Source organism: Tyto alba, unplaced genomic scaffold (assembly GCF_018691265.1).
Source record: "Tyto alba isolate M040663 unplaced genomic scaffold, T.alba_DEE_v4.0 Super-Scaffold_42, whole genome shotgun sequence".
Lineage (NCBI taxonomy): Eukaryota > Metazoa > Chordata > Aves > Strigiformes > Tytonidae > Tyto > Tyto alba.
In genome coordinates this window covers 18247320-18265085 of record NW_024881318.1, presented here as the reverse complement: position 1 = coordinate 18265085, position 17766 = coordinate 18247320, and the positions used below count along the sequence as shown (strand labels likewise).

The following is a 17766-nucleotide window of genomic DNA, read 5'->3' as shown; positions in this document are numbered from 1 at the left end:
AAAAAGAACAAAAGGGTCCTATGGGGGGCCTTGCAGTACGATAGTGGCTGGGAGATGGGAACAAAAGGGATTCTACCCACCTGTAGCACAGAAATTACTCTGTGCTTTGCTTGTTCCTCTCTAATCAACCAAGCTATCCTGAAGCTACGTTCAAAGGGTGTGTTCCTACCTTCCTTCTCCTCCACTGCAACAGTAGTTTAGGGATTCCTCACCCAAGCACTCCTTCCATGCAGTTACTCTAATCCTGTGCTTCTTTATACGGCTGGTACAAATTTTATGTCCTGTAACCTCAAGCAGTGAAATGGTCTGGATTGAAAAGAACCTCTTTTTCCATGTCCTGGTTCCTTTTCTTTTTTCTCATTTTATTTCCTTTCCCTGAATATTTTTAATCTGTATTTTTTCAGTGACACATGATATAGAACAGTCTTCAACATCCATAGCAGCAAACCTGAAGCGAGGTGGGTGAGGCACCATTACAGACTGCAGGGAAAACAGTAGAGGACATTACGCAGGCTTCTAGTCTTTTGGGGAAACAGTTTAAAAGTGTAATTGTTAGGTGTCCCATGCCCCACACCGACACTAAGGACATATTACTTTTTCAGAAGGTACAACTGGTCGGGGTGACTGAACACCATGACAGCATAAGCTCGTTTTTTCTGTTGTGAATTTTCCATTGATGTGGTTAAACTGTTGACTTACAGGAGGAGTCACAGAAACCGTGCATAGGATGTGTGGCAACCAGATGAACAATGATTTACAAATAAGTAGAACGGGTCTGCAGCAATAAAGAATGTATGTGAGGCCTACACAGAGGATTCCTAAACTCTACACAACGGCAGTAGCTGGGCATGAAATGTGATCTTGTCTTCCTTTCCCTACTCTTCTATCATAGATCTTCCCTTCCACAACCCAGACCCTTATTCTACATCCCCATCCTCCTACCTGACACTAAACATAAACTGGGACCCCAATCTGTTCCCTACCTCCTTATAACAGCTTCAGCCCCACAAAAAAATAATCCTAACCGCATCCTGTCACAGAGTCCTCTTTCACTCTGCTTTGACCTGGATCCTTCACTCTCAGCCAGCACTCAGAGTGTCTACACTAACTGAACTCATGGAACAGACTGGGAAACAGGTAGCTGGTGGTCCAGCTGCAGCGTCCAGCAAGTTACAGCTAATCAGCTGATGCGTAGTAACTACTTGTGTGAAAGCTCTCTTCAGCCATGATATAAGCACACTAATTACTTTCATGGAGGAACTTTACACTGTGGTTCAGGTGGGGAGGAGGTAGCATTTCAATTGAACAAACTGCAAGCAAAACTGAAGGTCACTGCTGTCACAGAATCACAGAACACCACAGATTGGAAGGGACCTTGAAAGATCATCTGGTCCAACCCTTAGTGCTACATATCATTTTGAAGTAGTTAACAAACTGCTAATAGTACACATTATTTTTCATCAGCTGCTCTGTATGAGTTTGCATTGCTTATGAATTCTGAGCACAGAGAATCTATAGAGGGGTCATTAAATGCTGCTGAAGGACAAAATCCATGAAAGTGCTTAGTACATTTCCCTTTCTGGCCTTTGCAAATCAGCTGGATCTACTGGCATCAGCAGTATTTTTCAAGAATTTCTCAATGCAAAGGACAAGAAACTGAAAAAATTTCATAAGAGATATAAAAAAATATCTGATGATCGAGTAACTGTACTTGGAATTGTGAAGCCTGGCTAAAATTAGTTCCTGTAGTGTGCATTTCTCATCTGTTGAGACGTTTGCCATTAAAAGATTAAGGATGTCACAGAGAGATTTTTTTTTTTTTTTTTTGTAAATACTCCCCAGTGAAAAGTACTACACTAGTGACAAAAAAAAGAGCACAGAATGGTATCACAGATCAGAGTTACATTGTGTCTCACCCAGATAAACATAGCTTTTGGTGAGCTCTACAATGTAGCTCCTTGTTGGACACTCCTTGTGTTATTCCTGGCACAGGAGCAGAATAGGAGCTCCAGCCTGGAAAGACAGAGTTTTTCCCCTATCCAACTCTTCAGTGAGTCAACAGCACTTGCATGAGAAAGTAATAATCTATTTTCTGAAACCTGTTTATAATACACAAACAAAAATACACACTCTTTAGCTGTGTGACTGCCTGGGAGAACTGTCTTGACAAAATAAGCCAAGAAGGTTTTATTGCAACATAGATAAAATGTCTACTATATAAATCAGGTTAAACTCTAAAGCACTGTTTTGGATTTTTTTGTTTGTTTGGTTTGTTTTTTTGTGGTTTGTTTTTTTTTTTATTATTTTTTTTTTTTTATCTTGCCCATTCCCCCTTCAGTTTTTAGAATATAAAAATACTTTTAATACTGCATATATGGTAACTAAGAAGTTAAAATTTGAGACCATGAGAAAAGGCTATAAAATTATTCACTGCAGTTATACTATATAATACCAATTATCACAGAAGCACCATGAAAGGGTGCAGAGGCAGAATGGTAAAAAGATTAATGGTAACTGGGAATTTCACTTGAGCCTTCACTTTCTCTATTTCAGATGTTTTCAAATTTGGCCCTACTTGTGACAGGTACTTTCTTGAGAACACATAAAGATATCAGTTGCATTTCATAAAAATTCATTTTTGTCTTAACACTATCAGGGATTGCTTGACTTATCAAAATTGACCATGGAAATCTGTTTTTGGAATTTTTATTTTTTTAAGTAAACAACTTTATAAAGTAAAAGCAACCTGACCACCTCTGGTATGATTTGCGCCATAGATACCAAATGTAGGTCTAATCTTCCACTTTTTAAAATGAAAGACTGAAGAGCTGTTGGTAAGAAATCATATGCCATTAACAAGATTTTGAAGGGGAAAGGCCCTTTGTTACCCACTTCTCAGAGAAAGCTCATGAGGCACAGACATTAGCTGCAAGTCCTCTGTGCCCCTTAAGCTGCCACAGAGTACTTGCAGAAGGGCAAATGGTGAGAGCAGGACCTCACCTGGAGCTGGGATGCTTTTTAGGAAATGGGTTTCTGTTTTGCTTCTCTGTACTAAAAGCAGGTGAGAATTGAAGACTTGGTGGGAATTTAACATATGAGAGGTCAAGGAAGAGGGTTGTTGAGTGCAAAAGCACGGGGTGTCCAGAGAGATGCCTCTCTCCCTCCCACAGCATTTACACAACTCCTGGTGAGGTATTTGCATATTCTTGCACATTTTTTTGCTTCCCAGGCAGAGGCAGGGAAGGATGTGTTGAGGCAAAAGGGAAGTCAGGGATGTTTTGCTAAAGCCATCTGTTCCTCTTGCTTTTCCACTTCCTCTTCCTCCTGGTACCAGCAGCTGGGGCGGCATGCCGAGGGAGAAGCCAAGCCAAGTGGATAATCCCCTGCCCAACCATTTACATGAGGGTATATGGGAAGGAAACTGAAGCCACTTCTTCCTTGAGAAAGTTGTTTCCACCTTCTCTTTCCACCCCCTCTCCCCCTCCCCCAGTGCTGGCTCCCTCTCTTCTCTCCCTGGGCACTGCTGACAACATCTGCTAAAACGGCCACCCCCATGCTCTCAGGCTTGTGCTGGCTCCAGCCAGCCCTGGGCCCCTCCATGACAGGCTGAGCCCCAGCAGGGAAGCACAGAGCAAGTCAGAGCCCCGTGAGCTGGTGACAGGGGAAGGCAGGGCATGGGTATGGCCAGTGCTGGGAAGCACAGGGTAGAGGGGCTGAGGGAGCACAGCATCACGAGGGCAGGCAAAAGGCTGTCCACCCTCACTGGCTGCGACAGCTGCCTTCCCCACACAGACTGCTTGTGCCCTACTCCTGTTAGCCCTGCCATGCTCCTCAATCCTCTCTCTCATACCAGTGTCTACAGATTTCCCCTCTTACATAGCTTCTAGCAACTTACCAGCCAGCCAGCCAGCCCACTTGCTTGCCATCCTGCTTCCCAGCCTCCTTGCTTGCTTGCTTGCTTGCTTGCCTGCCTGCCTTACCAAGACAGACACCAGGTCGTCTCCACATCCCCCACTGCCTCAGGCCAGGAGCTGGTTGCTGCAAACTCAGCCATCACATCTACATACACATCACCTGTAATTTAGCTCACTAAATCATCTCATCAAGCTACCACTGGTGATCAGCTGTGGTCCTCAATGAGGCATGAGCTGTTGGATGTAAGCAGATGTGGCAAGCTCTCTGAATCCTCCCAGCCTGTGCTTCATGGAGCTGTGTCTGTATGTATCAGGGCTCTTGACCACCATGGTGAACTCTCTGCTTTCAAGAGGATTTTCTGGTGCCTGTACAGGGCTTAGCAAAGGCTTGGTGTTCCCATTTAGTCTGTCTGGAGCATTTTCTGCTGCTGCACTGCTTTCAATTCCCCCTAAACTCCTGCTGCTGAATGCAGGCAGACAGAACCCAGGAGCACTGACATCAGCATAAAATGCACAGCTTGCAGGGCAAAAAAAAAAAGCCTAATTCAAAAGCCACTTAATTCTGAGCCCCCTGTGTGAGTTCTGTAGCAAAAGGGGCAGGGAAGAGCCTGTGATATGGCAGGGATGCTGAGGTACAGCCCAGGGGCAGAGCATGGAGGTGGGAGTGCAGGGCAGTAAAGATAAGTAATTTGGTGGCATATGGAAGTTAATACCTGAATACAAGCTTTGTATTCAAAGAAGAATTGCTTAAGATTTGAGCCAACAGAGTGCTTCTAAGGTCAAGTCACAAAAAAAAAGAAAGTCTTGGCTTCTGGCATGTAAGATTGTTTTGTACAGCAGGTGCTTTGCATCAGCTTTAGATGTCCATGGATAGGACTGTGCTCTGGAAGGAGTGATTTATTACAGTGCGTACAAATAAGCAGAAAACCAGGAGCTTAACATGTACCTGACTGTGTTGCTCTGGACTACGCTGGGCTTTCCTTCATGACAAAAATACATCCTTCACAAAGCATACTCAGGGTAAGGAGACTGGAAGCATCATTTGACTTCTTTCTTGAATTTATCAATTCTACCTTTCTCTAGTATAGAAAACTGTAAATAGTGGAAACAGATTTCTGCACTCCTTGTTCAGACAAATATAAATATAAATATAGTAATACTAGTCAACAGTCATAAGATTATAGGGGTTGCATTATGACAATTTAAAAGAGCCACAGCATTGACGTAAAGAGCTTTCAGGGAATTCTGTATGCCAGTCGTCCACGAACAGAATCCAGAAAGCCCAGTTATTCACATAAACCTGACAGTGCATGTAGACATGAGAAAATGTTGCTAATTCACTCATGGCCACATTAAACTTCTGTCAGAAATATTAAAACCACCTTCAAATGGCAACCCAATGGAAATGCAACAGCACATTTTTCAGGAAGTCTAGCCCTGTCTGCGGACACAAAGATAACATAGAATGTTTGTTCTCATAGCATGCTGTAGCAATTGCAGGGAGAAGCTCCTTCCAGTGCTCACGAATATCAGGTTTTAACTGAAAATCAGGTACTTTCCAAAGTGATGCAGTAACAGGATCTTCATGGTGGCACAGTGGCACTTTTCCTCAGGACTTTCTGATTCTGGGGAGTGGCACAGCGTTGTTAAGAAGGACTGATAACTCTTTGCCTTGCCCTCTGACAAGGTTCATGTGCTTGAAACATGATCCTCGCATAAGCAGCATGAAAGCAGTTAGACTGTAACTCCCTCGATACAAGTATGTACAAAGAGATAATTAATGGAAAAATAGGTAATTTCTGCTGCTGCTCCTCGTCTGCCACTAGGCGGCAAAACCCCCTGAGAAGAGGAGGCAGGGAGAGAAGTTTCGCTGAAAAACGGCGCTAACGTTGACTTTCTCTTGCTGATCACTACACATATTTGCATGTGATGTATATTACAGATATACAGAGCAACACTCCTATGACTTAGGAAGGAGATTGTCAAACGTGCTTTAATGATATTAATGCATCTGTCCAAAGGCGCTCTCCTATGTATTTTTTTTTCTCCCTATATATACAGGGTATAAGGATTACATGTCTTGACCAATCATTTCTGTCTTTTTCTTCTTCAACTTTCACTCATCACTAGTTCTGTTATGCTATCTCACAGGTTTTGGGACCATGTAATAGTCTAAGATCAGTGAATGAAGCAGGTTAAAAAAAAAAAATGTGGAAAGAAAAAAAAAATTTTATTTTGTGTCATGTCAGTTCAGTTTATACCATCTCCAACAATGGTACTGACACAGCTGTGGAGGTAACAAGACCCAGACTATAATATTCTTTGTGAGCACTGAATTGGAAAGCCAGAGGTGTTCAGATGGGAGTACCCAACCTTTCAAACCATTTCAGAGCACAGGTCATCAGTAAATGAAAGATACCTTAAAAAGATGGATTAGCACTTATGGCAGAGAAACTCGGCGAGGTTTTTTCTTTCCTTTCTTCTTTCCTCTATTTTTGGCAAATTTAATTTCTAAGCAGATGCTTTTCCCAAAGGTACATGGAAACAGAAAATTGAATAAGTGTTGTGATAAAAAAAAAAAAAAATACTGAAGGCTGCAGTCATGAAAGTTGCAGATGGGAACAGTAACATGCCATTGCTATGCTGGGATTTAGATGCTGTTTTTTGTCTACACAGAGTCTGGAATGGTATCCTTATACATGAGAAGACATTATCACTGTCAATATCCTTGTCTTGCTTGAATATAATCTTGTGATTTCGTTGCGGCTGCTGCTGCTGCTGCTGTTTTTTGTGAAAAATAAATCTGGCAAAATATCTATAAACTACTTTCAGGCTTGTGGGTCCTGTTCCTTAAAATATTAATTCCTTTGGATTCTTTCTTCACCTAAAAATAGCCAAATTCCCCAAATCACTCACAAACATCCTTCATAGCAGTGGAAAAAACAGAGAGGATCCAGAAAGCTGTTGTACCTCCAAATGTAAAATGAAGCATCTGGTAGATGTTGCATATGGGCAAATTTCACAACAATTTCATAGCATAAACATTTATTTTTATTGTGTTTGTTGCAATTTATATTCTCAACAGCATTCTATCACTTAGAGATATATTTATTTGTCAGCATTGGATGAAAGAGAAGATATCAGGAACTGTCTAGCATTCAGAGTTGCAAAGCTCATTCTTTGATCATTGCATGATTTTTTCTATCATTGATACTGTGTGCAAATCCTTGCGGTGGTGTTCACCATGCAGAATGACTATATCACTACAGTTAGCACCTTAAAGCAGTCAGACAGAATAGCAACAGTCACAAAGTCTAAATTGCCTTAATATTAACAATATATGCTTCATCATTGGTGATGATTGTTTATTTTCACAAATAGATATGATTTTATAAATAAACTACAGTGTTTAAGAGAATGAATAGCATAAAGAATTGCATTTCTTCCCCTGGGAAAAGAACATTGCATTGTATAATAAAAAAATTAGTTACCAATGTCAAGTGGAAAATACAAACCATGTGACAGTGTTTTTAACTCACATAAATTCCATCCAGCATTCTAATAAGCTTCTGAACTAGCTAAGATGGAAGTCTTTGTGCAATTAAGCTGGGAATACCAAGCACTTCCAATGCTTTATTTGACACCCAAAAACGTTTTGAAAAATACTGAGAAAGTTGTGCAGAAGGAGAAGTGATAAACAATGAGGAAGAGTCAAACAATCCTTCATGAAGCTCAAAGACGTAATTTTGCTTCTGCAATTTCATCCCCGTGCAGAGTTCCAGCAAATTCACTGAGCTGTATTTAGTAGGTTCTGCCTTCATGGTTTAGGCTTTCATTCAGCACAAACACAGGTTTAGAATTTCTTGTGAAGCTTATTTTCTCAATATCAGTTTTCCTCCCCTATATCATCCTTCAAAGTCTTTGATTTGTGTAATGAACTCACAGGCAGAAGGGCAGAAGAAATGTATGATCACAGTTTAAAAAAAAAAAAAAAAAAAACAACAAACAACAACAACAACAAAAAAAAAAAAAAAAAAAAAAAAAACAACAAAAAAACTCTACATAGCAAAAGCTCTAAAAAACTGGCCAGCAGAATCTCTTGAAGTCCTACTGTCAAAGTTGGGAGCAAGCAGACACATTAGCTGACACCTAATGAATGGGAATGTATGCAGTGATTTTTGATGATAGCAGAGGACTAGACTTGATGACCCAAAATTTTTGGTCCACTCTTATCTTTATGCTTGTAATTACCACACATATTTCATTAGCCATTATTCCGTAAAGACTCTAGTTTGTATGCACCAATATAGCTTCACAGGACTCTGCGATATGGGATAAATGCAATACCTTTAGATATCACATGGTGAATACTGCTGATGGCAGCAGCCAAACAGTCTAAACATATTTTAGTTCCCTTTTCCCCCACTGCTTCTTGCCTAATATCCTGAGGAGAGCAGTTTTCTCTACTGATCATGATAATGAAACCCACACGCAACATTCTTATGCAAGCCCTCACTGAGAAGCAGAACTCCTCTTAGCAAATAGACCAGGCTGTTAAGGTAATACAACCGGGGATTGTCTCACTGAGGAAGACAGTTTTTCTGCCTGTATCAAAAATACTGGAGAGCTTTGGGGAATACAGGTAAATTGTTGCATGTTTGTCTTAGAAATAGACATTCAAAGTTCCAGGAGAAATAGAATCAGTACAAATTATTATATATAACTTCATATAACTGGAAATTTTAAGTATAGATTTTACTTGCAATTAGTTGTGGAACTAAAAAGACGCCGGGCTGACAAAATGGACTTTTCTCTCTCAAAGTTTTGTGTTTCGTTCCCTGAAATGTTATTAAGAGCAGTCCTAATTTAAGTGGCCTTTACATTTTGAATGACAGAAATTATATCACTTAACGGCAATTATTTTCTAGTAATAATTCCCTTTGCATTATTTGTGGCTGGTTGGTTTGTGGGTGGGGTACTTTTTAATATACCATACTCTGAACTGAGATATCAGTTTATGTATTTTGTTTGTAGTGGTTCACTGAAAATATTTTTCTTTCCAGCCTTTCTTTCCAGATTCAGAATGGTACTCAATGTCTTAAAAGTATGTAAAATTTCTGTTAAAATCATGTGAAATCTTGAAATTCTAGAAATAAGGGTAGGAACTTTTCAGTGTCAGGAACCCAAGTTTTTCTTTCTTGAGACTTGGAGGTGTTACATTATCTTTAGTGGAATAGTAGAATAACCAGAGTCAAGTCAAATATGTTCATAAGATAGTCACTGTATACACTATACATAAATAGGGTTCTGAGTGAAGAGGGATCTCTCTATTTCGATCCTGGGCAGACTTGCTAGAAAATTTACATTATTCTGAAAGCTGTTGATTAACATATGAGAAAAGTAGTTTTAGAAGCCCAAATTATTTAATTTTAAAAGCCCGAATTGTTAAGAAACTATGGCCTTATGTAAAGCCATGTTAAAAAAATCGTAATAATTTTTCAGGAAGGGATATTAGTTTGTCTGGTTTTATTGGATAGAACTTCTTCGTGGAAAATTGAAGCTGGTAGGCTTCTGTGTTACAGACTGAGTTGCCAATGGTTGATAGTTTTTCTGATTTTGATGCAGAAACGTACCAAAAAGAAGCAGGAAAACAGAAGTGAAACTTTATGTTGAACTTATCAGGACATAGGATGAAGAGATGACCATGCATGTACAGATGCTTTGGCTGTGACAGCAATAGTTTGGGACCAATCTGGGATGCCATCTGGCTGTTCTAGTCAAGCCCTATGCCTTCACTAGTCCTGGACTCAAAGGCCCTGGAGTGGATGAAGTATATCCTCCTTTCATATTCCTGCAGTATGATGTAGTTGGTATTATGATTATGTAAAAGATGAGAAAAAGTTACAAGAGAGGGACAACAAAGGTGCAGAGGAATGCACAATGGAAGATGCAGAATATAGTGTTGAAACACTGTCTTGTCTAATTTTGACAACTGCATGTCCTCACAAATGTGCTGAGTTTGCCTTGCTGGTGCTGGAGGGATGTTTGAAATGATGCTCAGCCTCTCACCAGGGAATCCCTCAGATTTCTGTCCAGTCTCTCCATCCTAGAGGTCTGCCTTTCAGAAACCCCCAAGACAGCAGAATAGCTTACTTCTTCATTATTGATGAGGGCTCATTTCTCTTGTATACCAACCATTGTATTAACAAGTCTTTCTCTTTGGGCAGATGCTGTATTTCTGCCTTCTTTTCATACTTCCACTACCCATATTCATATGTACAGACCATTGCAATATCTTAACTCCACTTTCCAAATGCTGCATCCACTATTAGAGAGAGTATTCTTTAATATAATTAGACTCAAGGGGAAGAAAAGCAACTTGGAAATGGTTTAGCTCTTCTGGAAACAGCAAAATTGCATATTGATATTTCTGAAGCCTTTTTGTCTGGAAAAGGAAATAAGAGCTAATTTATCATGAATTCAGAATGGCACTAGCATCTTGTGCAAGCAGCTAAACTCCCTCAAATCCATTAATTTCAGTAGAAGATAAATCAGGTCTTTATAAAGTTGCCAAATACTTTTCAGATCTGTATTTTTCTATAACTTTTATATGTCATTTTTCTTGCCTGTTCTGTCCAGGTCCTATTCCTTATATCCTGTTCATGATTTAAGCTCAATTCCCTTACTAGTTATCAGCTACTCTGATTATTTCACTGTCACAGAATTCACGAGTATACACACTTTTCTTCTTAAAGAGATAGCTTTACATTTTTTTTTCATCAGTTTCTATCAAACTCATCAAGATCTGATTCTGTTAAAAGATTATGAGTTTTTAAAAGGCCTGTTTAGACCATATCATTTGTGAATAGAAAGGAGAAAGTGGCAGGTGAGAAGTGAAAAGATGGGGGGTTTTCCATTATAAATCAGATCTGCATGTATTTTGAAGAACTGTACAACTCCTTGTACAGTCAACAGTTACATATATTTAATTCGCTTATTTAAGGATTGTATGTTCAAACATCTGCTATTTCTTTCATTGATCCAGTGTTGCTGTTTGAAGAAAGAGCAACCACAAGGAGAAGTTGAAGTGAAATGATTTTTTGGCCTCATCAAGACTGGAAAGTAAATAATGAGAGCATGTGTATGCCAAACAAACAAACAAACAAACAAATCAAAACAAAACAAAACAAAACAAAACAAAACTGAATGTTTTCTGATCAGGCTGCTAGTTGTAACTAAAATATTCACAGTAAATTCAGGAAGAATACAGCTGGAAGCTTCTTATTTCTGTGTTCTCATTACACTGTATTTCTGTACAGAAATGTGGAGTTATGTTGTAAATAATGAGGAATTGCACTTGTTTACACTGGGGTGTAATTAAGATCTAGCTGTGGAAGTATTCTGCACAAGTGTACCTCGGTATCTGTGTGAGTCTCTGCTGAATGCAGTGGGAGGCTGGGAAAGCACTACTAATACAAAGCTCCTTCATGAATCTCTGGCATGGGAACTAAAATCAGGTTGTTTTTCTAGATTTGAGCAAACACATTTGAATAATGCAACCATCTCATATCAAAGCAACTATTAGTATGCACCTTATGTGCCTCTTCCAGTTCAGATCAGAAGCTGAAAAGCCAAAATATTTTACTCTGAGTTTCTCAATAGAGCGCAAAGAGAGAGTTGAGGAAATAACCCAAATACTTCTTGTATGAGACTCCTCTGTCCCACAGGCACTTTGCACTTTGGAGGGGAAGGGTAGAGTGAACTTAATCTCACTTCAGAATCTTTTCAAGTTCCCATTTCATGATTTACAACCTATTGTATATGCTAATGGAATAGGTGACTGCTGTCGATTCTGGGAAAGGAAGCACAGAAACTGCGGGGATTACTCTATGAACAGGGCCACAAATAAAAGATTCTCTCTTTTTCCCAGTTCCCCATTTATCTACCTGGCCAGTCAGTTTCTGCATTAGAATCCACAATATGGCTTCTAGTATAACGTAGCTTATGAAAGAAGGAACTAGTGACATACATTAAAAAGAAGCAGAAAGATTTCATGAAGTTTCTTAAACTCTTCTGATTCTTAGTGTTACATTTACCACTTAATACTCACTGTAAGTAAATGAGAGATGCTACAGTGCTGATTGTAAATCCTTCCACATGTCCAGGAGCTTTTTACTGTTTAAGAGCTTGTAATTCTGCATTAGGTCAAGGTTTGTTCAAAGTACTGGGAAGAAATTTGTTAAAGGAAATCCATTAATAGACCTAACATGGCAGTAGTGAATGGTTCAGTGCATTTGAAAGCATGTGTGAATGTAATTGATCTTGCTATTGCAAAGATGTAGAAAATTTACCAGAAGCCATATACTTCATAACAAGAAAAGTTTCTTCAAAGTCACATTTCCAGCTCCCAAAAGGTCTACATGCTGAATGTCTCTTGTCTAGAACTTTGACAATACTGTAGTTTGATACAGTATGTTTTCTTAAATTTCAAATGGAAGAGGTAGATCAACTTATTGCTTTAACTTTTAAAATAAATGAGCTGCTGAGTTGGCCAAACAGCAGATAAGATTGTAATTTATAAGTTCTGAAGACTTCAGACACTGAGGTAAAGTTATAGTATCTCTGATTAGATTTTGTTACAGAAGTTAAAAAAAAAAAAAAAAAAAAGCAGGTATTAGTAGAAAGTCAAAACAGATCAGAGGCAAAAGGCTTTGTTACTCTCTTTGGCGTTGCAATTAGCTTAACTTTCTGATTAAGTGGGTAAAATCAGTGCTTTGTGAGTTATTGTGGGAGAAATTGTGAATGATTAGTGATAAACATACGTATCTCTGCAGTGTGTGTGACTTCATATGCACCAACCAGCAGAAGATAGCACAAAACTGATAATCTCCATAGTAAATGTGTACTTCCTCTCTTCCCTATATGTTCAAAAGAGATAACAATATGGTGCTCTGAGGATAGTTTCATATATGTCTATCTTGTTTCATCTGCCTTTATTTTAACTAACTTTGTAGTATAATACAAACAGTTTGGAAAGACTGAATTTCCTGGTGATACTAAAAGACTAGGGAAGTTAAGTTGCAGAAGTCACATGTAAAACTATTTCCACACAACAGGCAATACATGTAATGTGATACAATCAAACAGAAGGCAAAATGAGCAAAACCCCAATTTAGAACCTTTTGTTAATGAAGTAAAAAGATTACTGAACACCTAATGAATTGTAGAGAGTGAAGACACAGTTCATTCTTCAACCTCTTTCTAAATTAGCTTTTCAGGCACCTATTTATTGTGCTTTGTAGCGATACTCCTTTTTTTCCAAACAAAAGATTCAGAGCCCTTCCTAGGTATAACAACCCTGCTTTATACTATCAGTCTTACATTTTAACTTCTGCACAAAATAAAGATCCAACTTAAACAAGTTGTGAATCAGATACACTAGCATATCCTCTGTAGCTGCACCGCTGTTGCCAGTGTTGGATGGGCAAGGACTCCCTGCTGCAGAGGTCTCCTGGAACCCAAAAGTGGCCCCAGCCCAGCACAGTGGGACCATCTAACTCCCCTTCACCCCCATCCTTCACTGCACTGCATTTTGATTGTACTGGATTCAAATGCATTGAGTTTTTTCTCTCAGCTCATGTTAAAGACTAGTCTTGAATAGGGCTGACCAGTTAAAACATTTTTGAATGAAGCTGTGTTTTATCCACTTGGAATTGTTCAATTTTTTTTTTCCCTCCCCCTTAAGAATTTAAGTATCTTTGACAGTATCTGGGTGTATTCATTGTCATTTCTTCCTATTTTACTCCACATATTTTCATTTTCCATCCACATGTGCACATTTTTTTTTCAGATACAAATGGAGAAGGCAAACAAGGGCAAACTGAAGGCGGGGGAGTAGTAGGGAAGAAAACTGCTGAGAAGGGAAAGAAAAACACCCCAAAACAGAAGAATTTCTGTTTTCACAAAGGAACTTGCAGTTCTGCAAAGAGTTGGCAGGAATAATGCTAATCTACTACATAATCCAGGTTCTAGTACAGTCTATGCTTCTCACTGCAGGACACTCATATTTTTAGGGATACATTAATTTTAAAGTAGTATGTATTTTCTTATATTTATTATGTGTTCAGTTCCCAGTTCCAGAAATAAATAGAAATTATAGTATGCCCAAAAGGAGTGCATCACCACTCTAAAGACAGTATCTGCACTGAAAACTTTAAAAGATTGTATAACCACAGCAAGGATATAACAAAATGTTTAGCTTCTCTAACCCTACAGGAAGATGTACTACAATATCTCCACAGCCAATCAGCAGTACTACAAGCCTCAGACCAGGAAACTCTTTAAAGTACAGTATGTGTGAACACTGCAACGGGGACTTTCTCATTGCTGTTCTTTCTTTTTCTCTTCTTTACACTTATAGGATGGCAAGGCAAATGTGAAGTCCCTCATGGCGAAATTTAACACGGGTAGCAATCCCACAGAGGATGTTTCTGGTAACAACAGACCCTTCAAAGTCCCAGGACAACCTATCCATACAGGATTACAGACGAGGAAAGCAGCACTTGAGAAATTTGCAACTCAAGGAAATGCAACTCCTCCTTCAGGACCCAGTACTTTTCACAAACCAACTCATCCTAAGCCTCCTCTGGGGGTCAAGCCTTCAGTTGATGATAAAACAGAGAAGGATCCAAAGCCCCCATATTTGAAACCAGTGGCACAAAAGTTTGGAGTTCAGCTTCATGCAACCAACAGAGAAAATGATGGAAAAGCTGTATGCACTAAACCCCCCCCTAAAACCAGTGATGTGGCAAAAGAAGAGCCAAAGCCTCTGTATCAAAAATCTGCAGGGAACAAGTTCCTTAACTTTTCTCCTTGCGAGAAAGAAAAAAACCCTCTGGGAACAAAACCAAATCCAAATTTTGCACCACAGGAGAGTGAGGAAAAACCAGCATCTTCAAAAGTAACTGGAATTAAGGAAAAGTTCATGTCTGCAACACAAGAAAATGAGCCTAAACCTCCTTTGTCTAAACCAACTCTTGCACAGAAACCATCTCTAAATCATGAGGTCTCCCACAACGAAGATGTTTCTAATAAAAATGTTTTTCTTCCGAAAGGACTTAGACCAAATATTCACTCATTTAAAGCAGCAAAGGAAATGGATGAAAATAGTAAGTGTGCTGCAGAAGCCGCAGGCAGTCATTTTTCTAACACGACTCTGAAGCCTACTGGCCACTGGTCCAGCACATCTCAAGGCACCGCCAAAACCATGGAGGAAAAGTCTGAAGAAAAGGGAATGAGTGCTGCCAAGAACCTCTTTATCAACAAAATCATCCAGGAAGAATCGAGCTCTCCTAAGTTTCATAAGACGAACACAGCACTTGGTGCAGGAAGGCCATCAGGTGGATCACAAGAAAAAGAGGACGGGGACGGGAGCTCAGGAACCCCCAGGCGGAAAGCCTTGCCCCCTCTGTTCAAGCTGGGCCAGCCCCCACAGAAGCCCTGCAGACCTCCCAGCGTGGACCTGGAAAGGTTCCGGCAGAGCAGCTCAAAAGACAGTGAGTTCTCTTTGTTCTTGCTTTCCTGGGTATTGGCTTTTTTATGCATTTAGTACCTGATTCATTTCAGGTGGAATCCCCTTTTCTGTTCAGAAATAACACAAGGCCTGTGCATCAGACAACCCCTTAAAGCTTTAACCTATGCTTGTGTCTCTTCTGTACAGGACAGAAAGTACAATTTTATTCTCCCTCAGCGATAAAGTGTAGGATGAATGTTTTCTGTATTGGTTTTATTTATTTTTCAAAACTACTTAGATGTACCCGTAACTTGTGTCAGGGAGTTTAAGTGTTTTTCTCAACAGACATTTAGGTCCTGACTTCCTATAAATGAGACGCTGATGTTGTGTGTCCTGCTCTCGACAGTAACTTCCTGGGCACAGCTTGAGGGCCACCAAAATTATATACTAGAACCTGTAGTAACCACACTTTTTTTTTTTTCTCTTTTGCCTTTCACAATGACTAATCACAACGTGACCCTGTAAGTTGCTGTATTTTAAAGTTTATTTAGAAAGTTTAAATTACATAACCAATTGTTCCCACATGGAGTTGCATCAATTTTACACACAGATCTGAATCCAGACTCCAAAAGCATGTCCTGGACTTAGTGCTTTCTGTTAGGTTTGCATGACTTCTGCAGTGTGGCATTTAGTAGAACTTGAGGCTCTGCCTCACTATTTTTCTGAAGAACCAAGCCTCTGAACTTCTGATGGGCATAATCAGGGCATGAATATTAAGGCTTGTCACTAGGTTTCTGTAAATTTGACATGGTCTTGTATGTGATGAGAGCTTCTGCAAATACATTTGAAATATCTGGGAGGACACAAATCCCTGTGAGAAAAATAAATTGCTGTGACTCCACTCACACAAATGGTTATGCTTCAACAGGTTCTTTTCACCACATAAAACAAGTTGCAACAACAACATAAGCTGTTTCTGAGGCACTCAAAATATGCCCTTGAAAATCTCTTGTAAAAATGTAAATTCATAAAGTTAAAGGTAGGCCCACAGATCCACTGTCACCTCCTTGAAGGAGAGATCAGTTTTGCAGAGGTTCTGTGTATCTTAATTGTCCCCTAAATCACCTGTATTTCAAACTTTTGGATTAAGATGTTCCTCCAAAGATTTTAGGCACTGGCAATTCTAAAAAGTTAAAGTCAGTCACTCCAGTTGGAATGGGTGATGTCAAATAACACATTTCTATTACAAGTTTTATAGTAGCTGAAGGAAGCTTTCTCTTTTTTCTTGTAGTTCCAGGTGCTAGGATCTATGATTGCATAGGAAATTCTGATTGCATTTTAAAATCAAAGTTTAAAGTTGTATGAGTCCAGAGGAAAACTGTGCTTGATCTTGGTGCATGAGAGAAACAAGGACAGAAATAAAAATTAATTATTGTGTTAAATATTTATGTTTGGGGGGAGAGGGTGTGTTGTAGTTTTTTGTTGTTGTTGTTGTTGTTGTTGTTGTTTTTTTCTAAATGCACTGCTGTGTGCATTGAGCTCCGGAAGCAAAGAATATACTCAATCCTCATATATGCTTTTTTAGCTCAAGTAATTTTAACCAGTTATGTCCTGCAACTAATTGTGTCAGGTGATACACACAGCCAAGTAATTTCTGATGAGGGGCATTTCACCTATGTTAGTCTGCCTTAATCATCTCTCTTAGATTTAATTAAACATATCAAACTTAGACTCTTAAATTTTCAGTGTAGTCAGTGGGAGAGATGCCCAATAATGTGATTCAGAGCATTAGATGACTAATGTAGCTGACGACAGATGCTCTGAATAACTCCACACTGTGCATGTGCAGTACATCAGGTACATTCATGTAATTTAATTAATAGAAAACTTGTCCTTGTGGCTTCCATATTTATAATACAGTATGGCTTGTGCTTCAGCTCTTTTGAATGCACATAAGACTGGTCTTCCTAAGACAGAAGACATTAAAAGAGTTATGACCAGATGAAAAATCTCAGACCTAACTTTTTCTAAAGACAAAAAAAAAACACACTAAAACACAGAGTTTACATGTAACTATATATTAATTCCACTCAAAACTTAGGATCATATCAGTAACATCAAATGTACTTTCTTATCAGATGCTACATTCTGATTTTCCTTAGTCACCGTTCAGTTACAGAAATGTTCTCACAAATCCATGATCAGGGCCAGATCCTTAAATGAAATAAATCTGTATATCTCTTTAAAAGAAATATGCCCATATGCAACAGTCTGAGCAGCTGCGCCTTCTCCACAGAGCACTGTTCAGCACGACCAGCTTTACTCGAGTGCCTAGAGCAG

General features: G+C 39.2%; 1 protein-coding gene across 1 annotated transcript in view; it reads left to right on the top strand.

Annotated features, from left to right (window-relative positions):
• The window catches only part of FYB1 (FYN binding protein 1), a 67674-nt gene that overhangs the window by 9548 nt on the left and 40360 nt on the right, over nt 1–17766 (top strand). The window contains 1 exon segment of the mRNA XM_032992287.2: nt 14335–15469. Within this exon segment, the coding sequence (XP_032848178.2) occupies nt 14335–15469 (1135 nt within the window).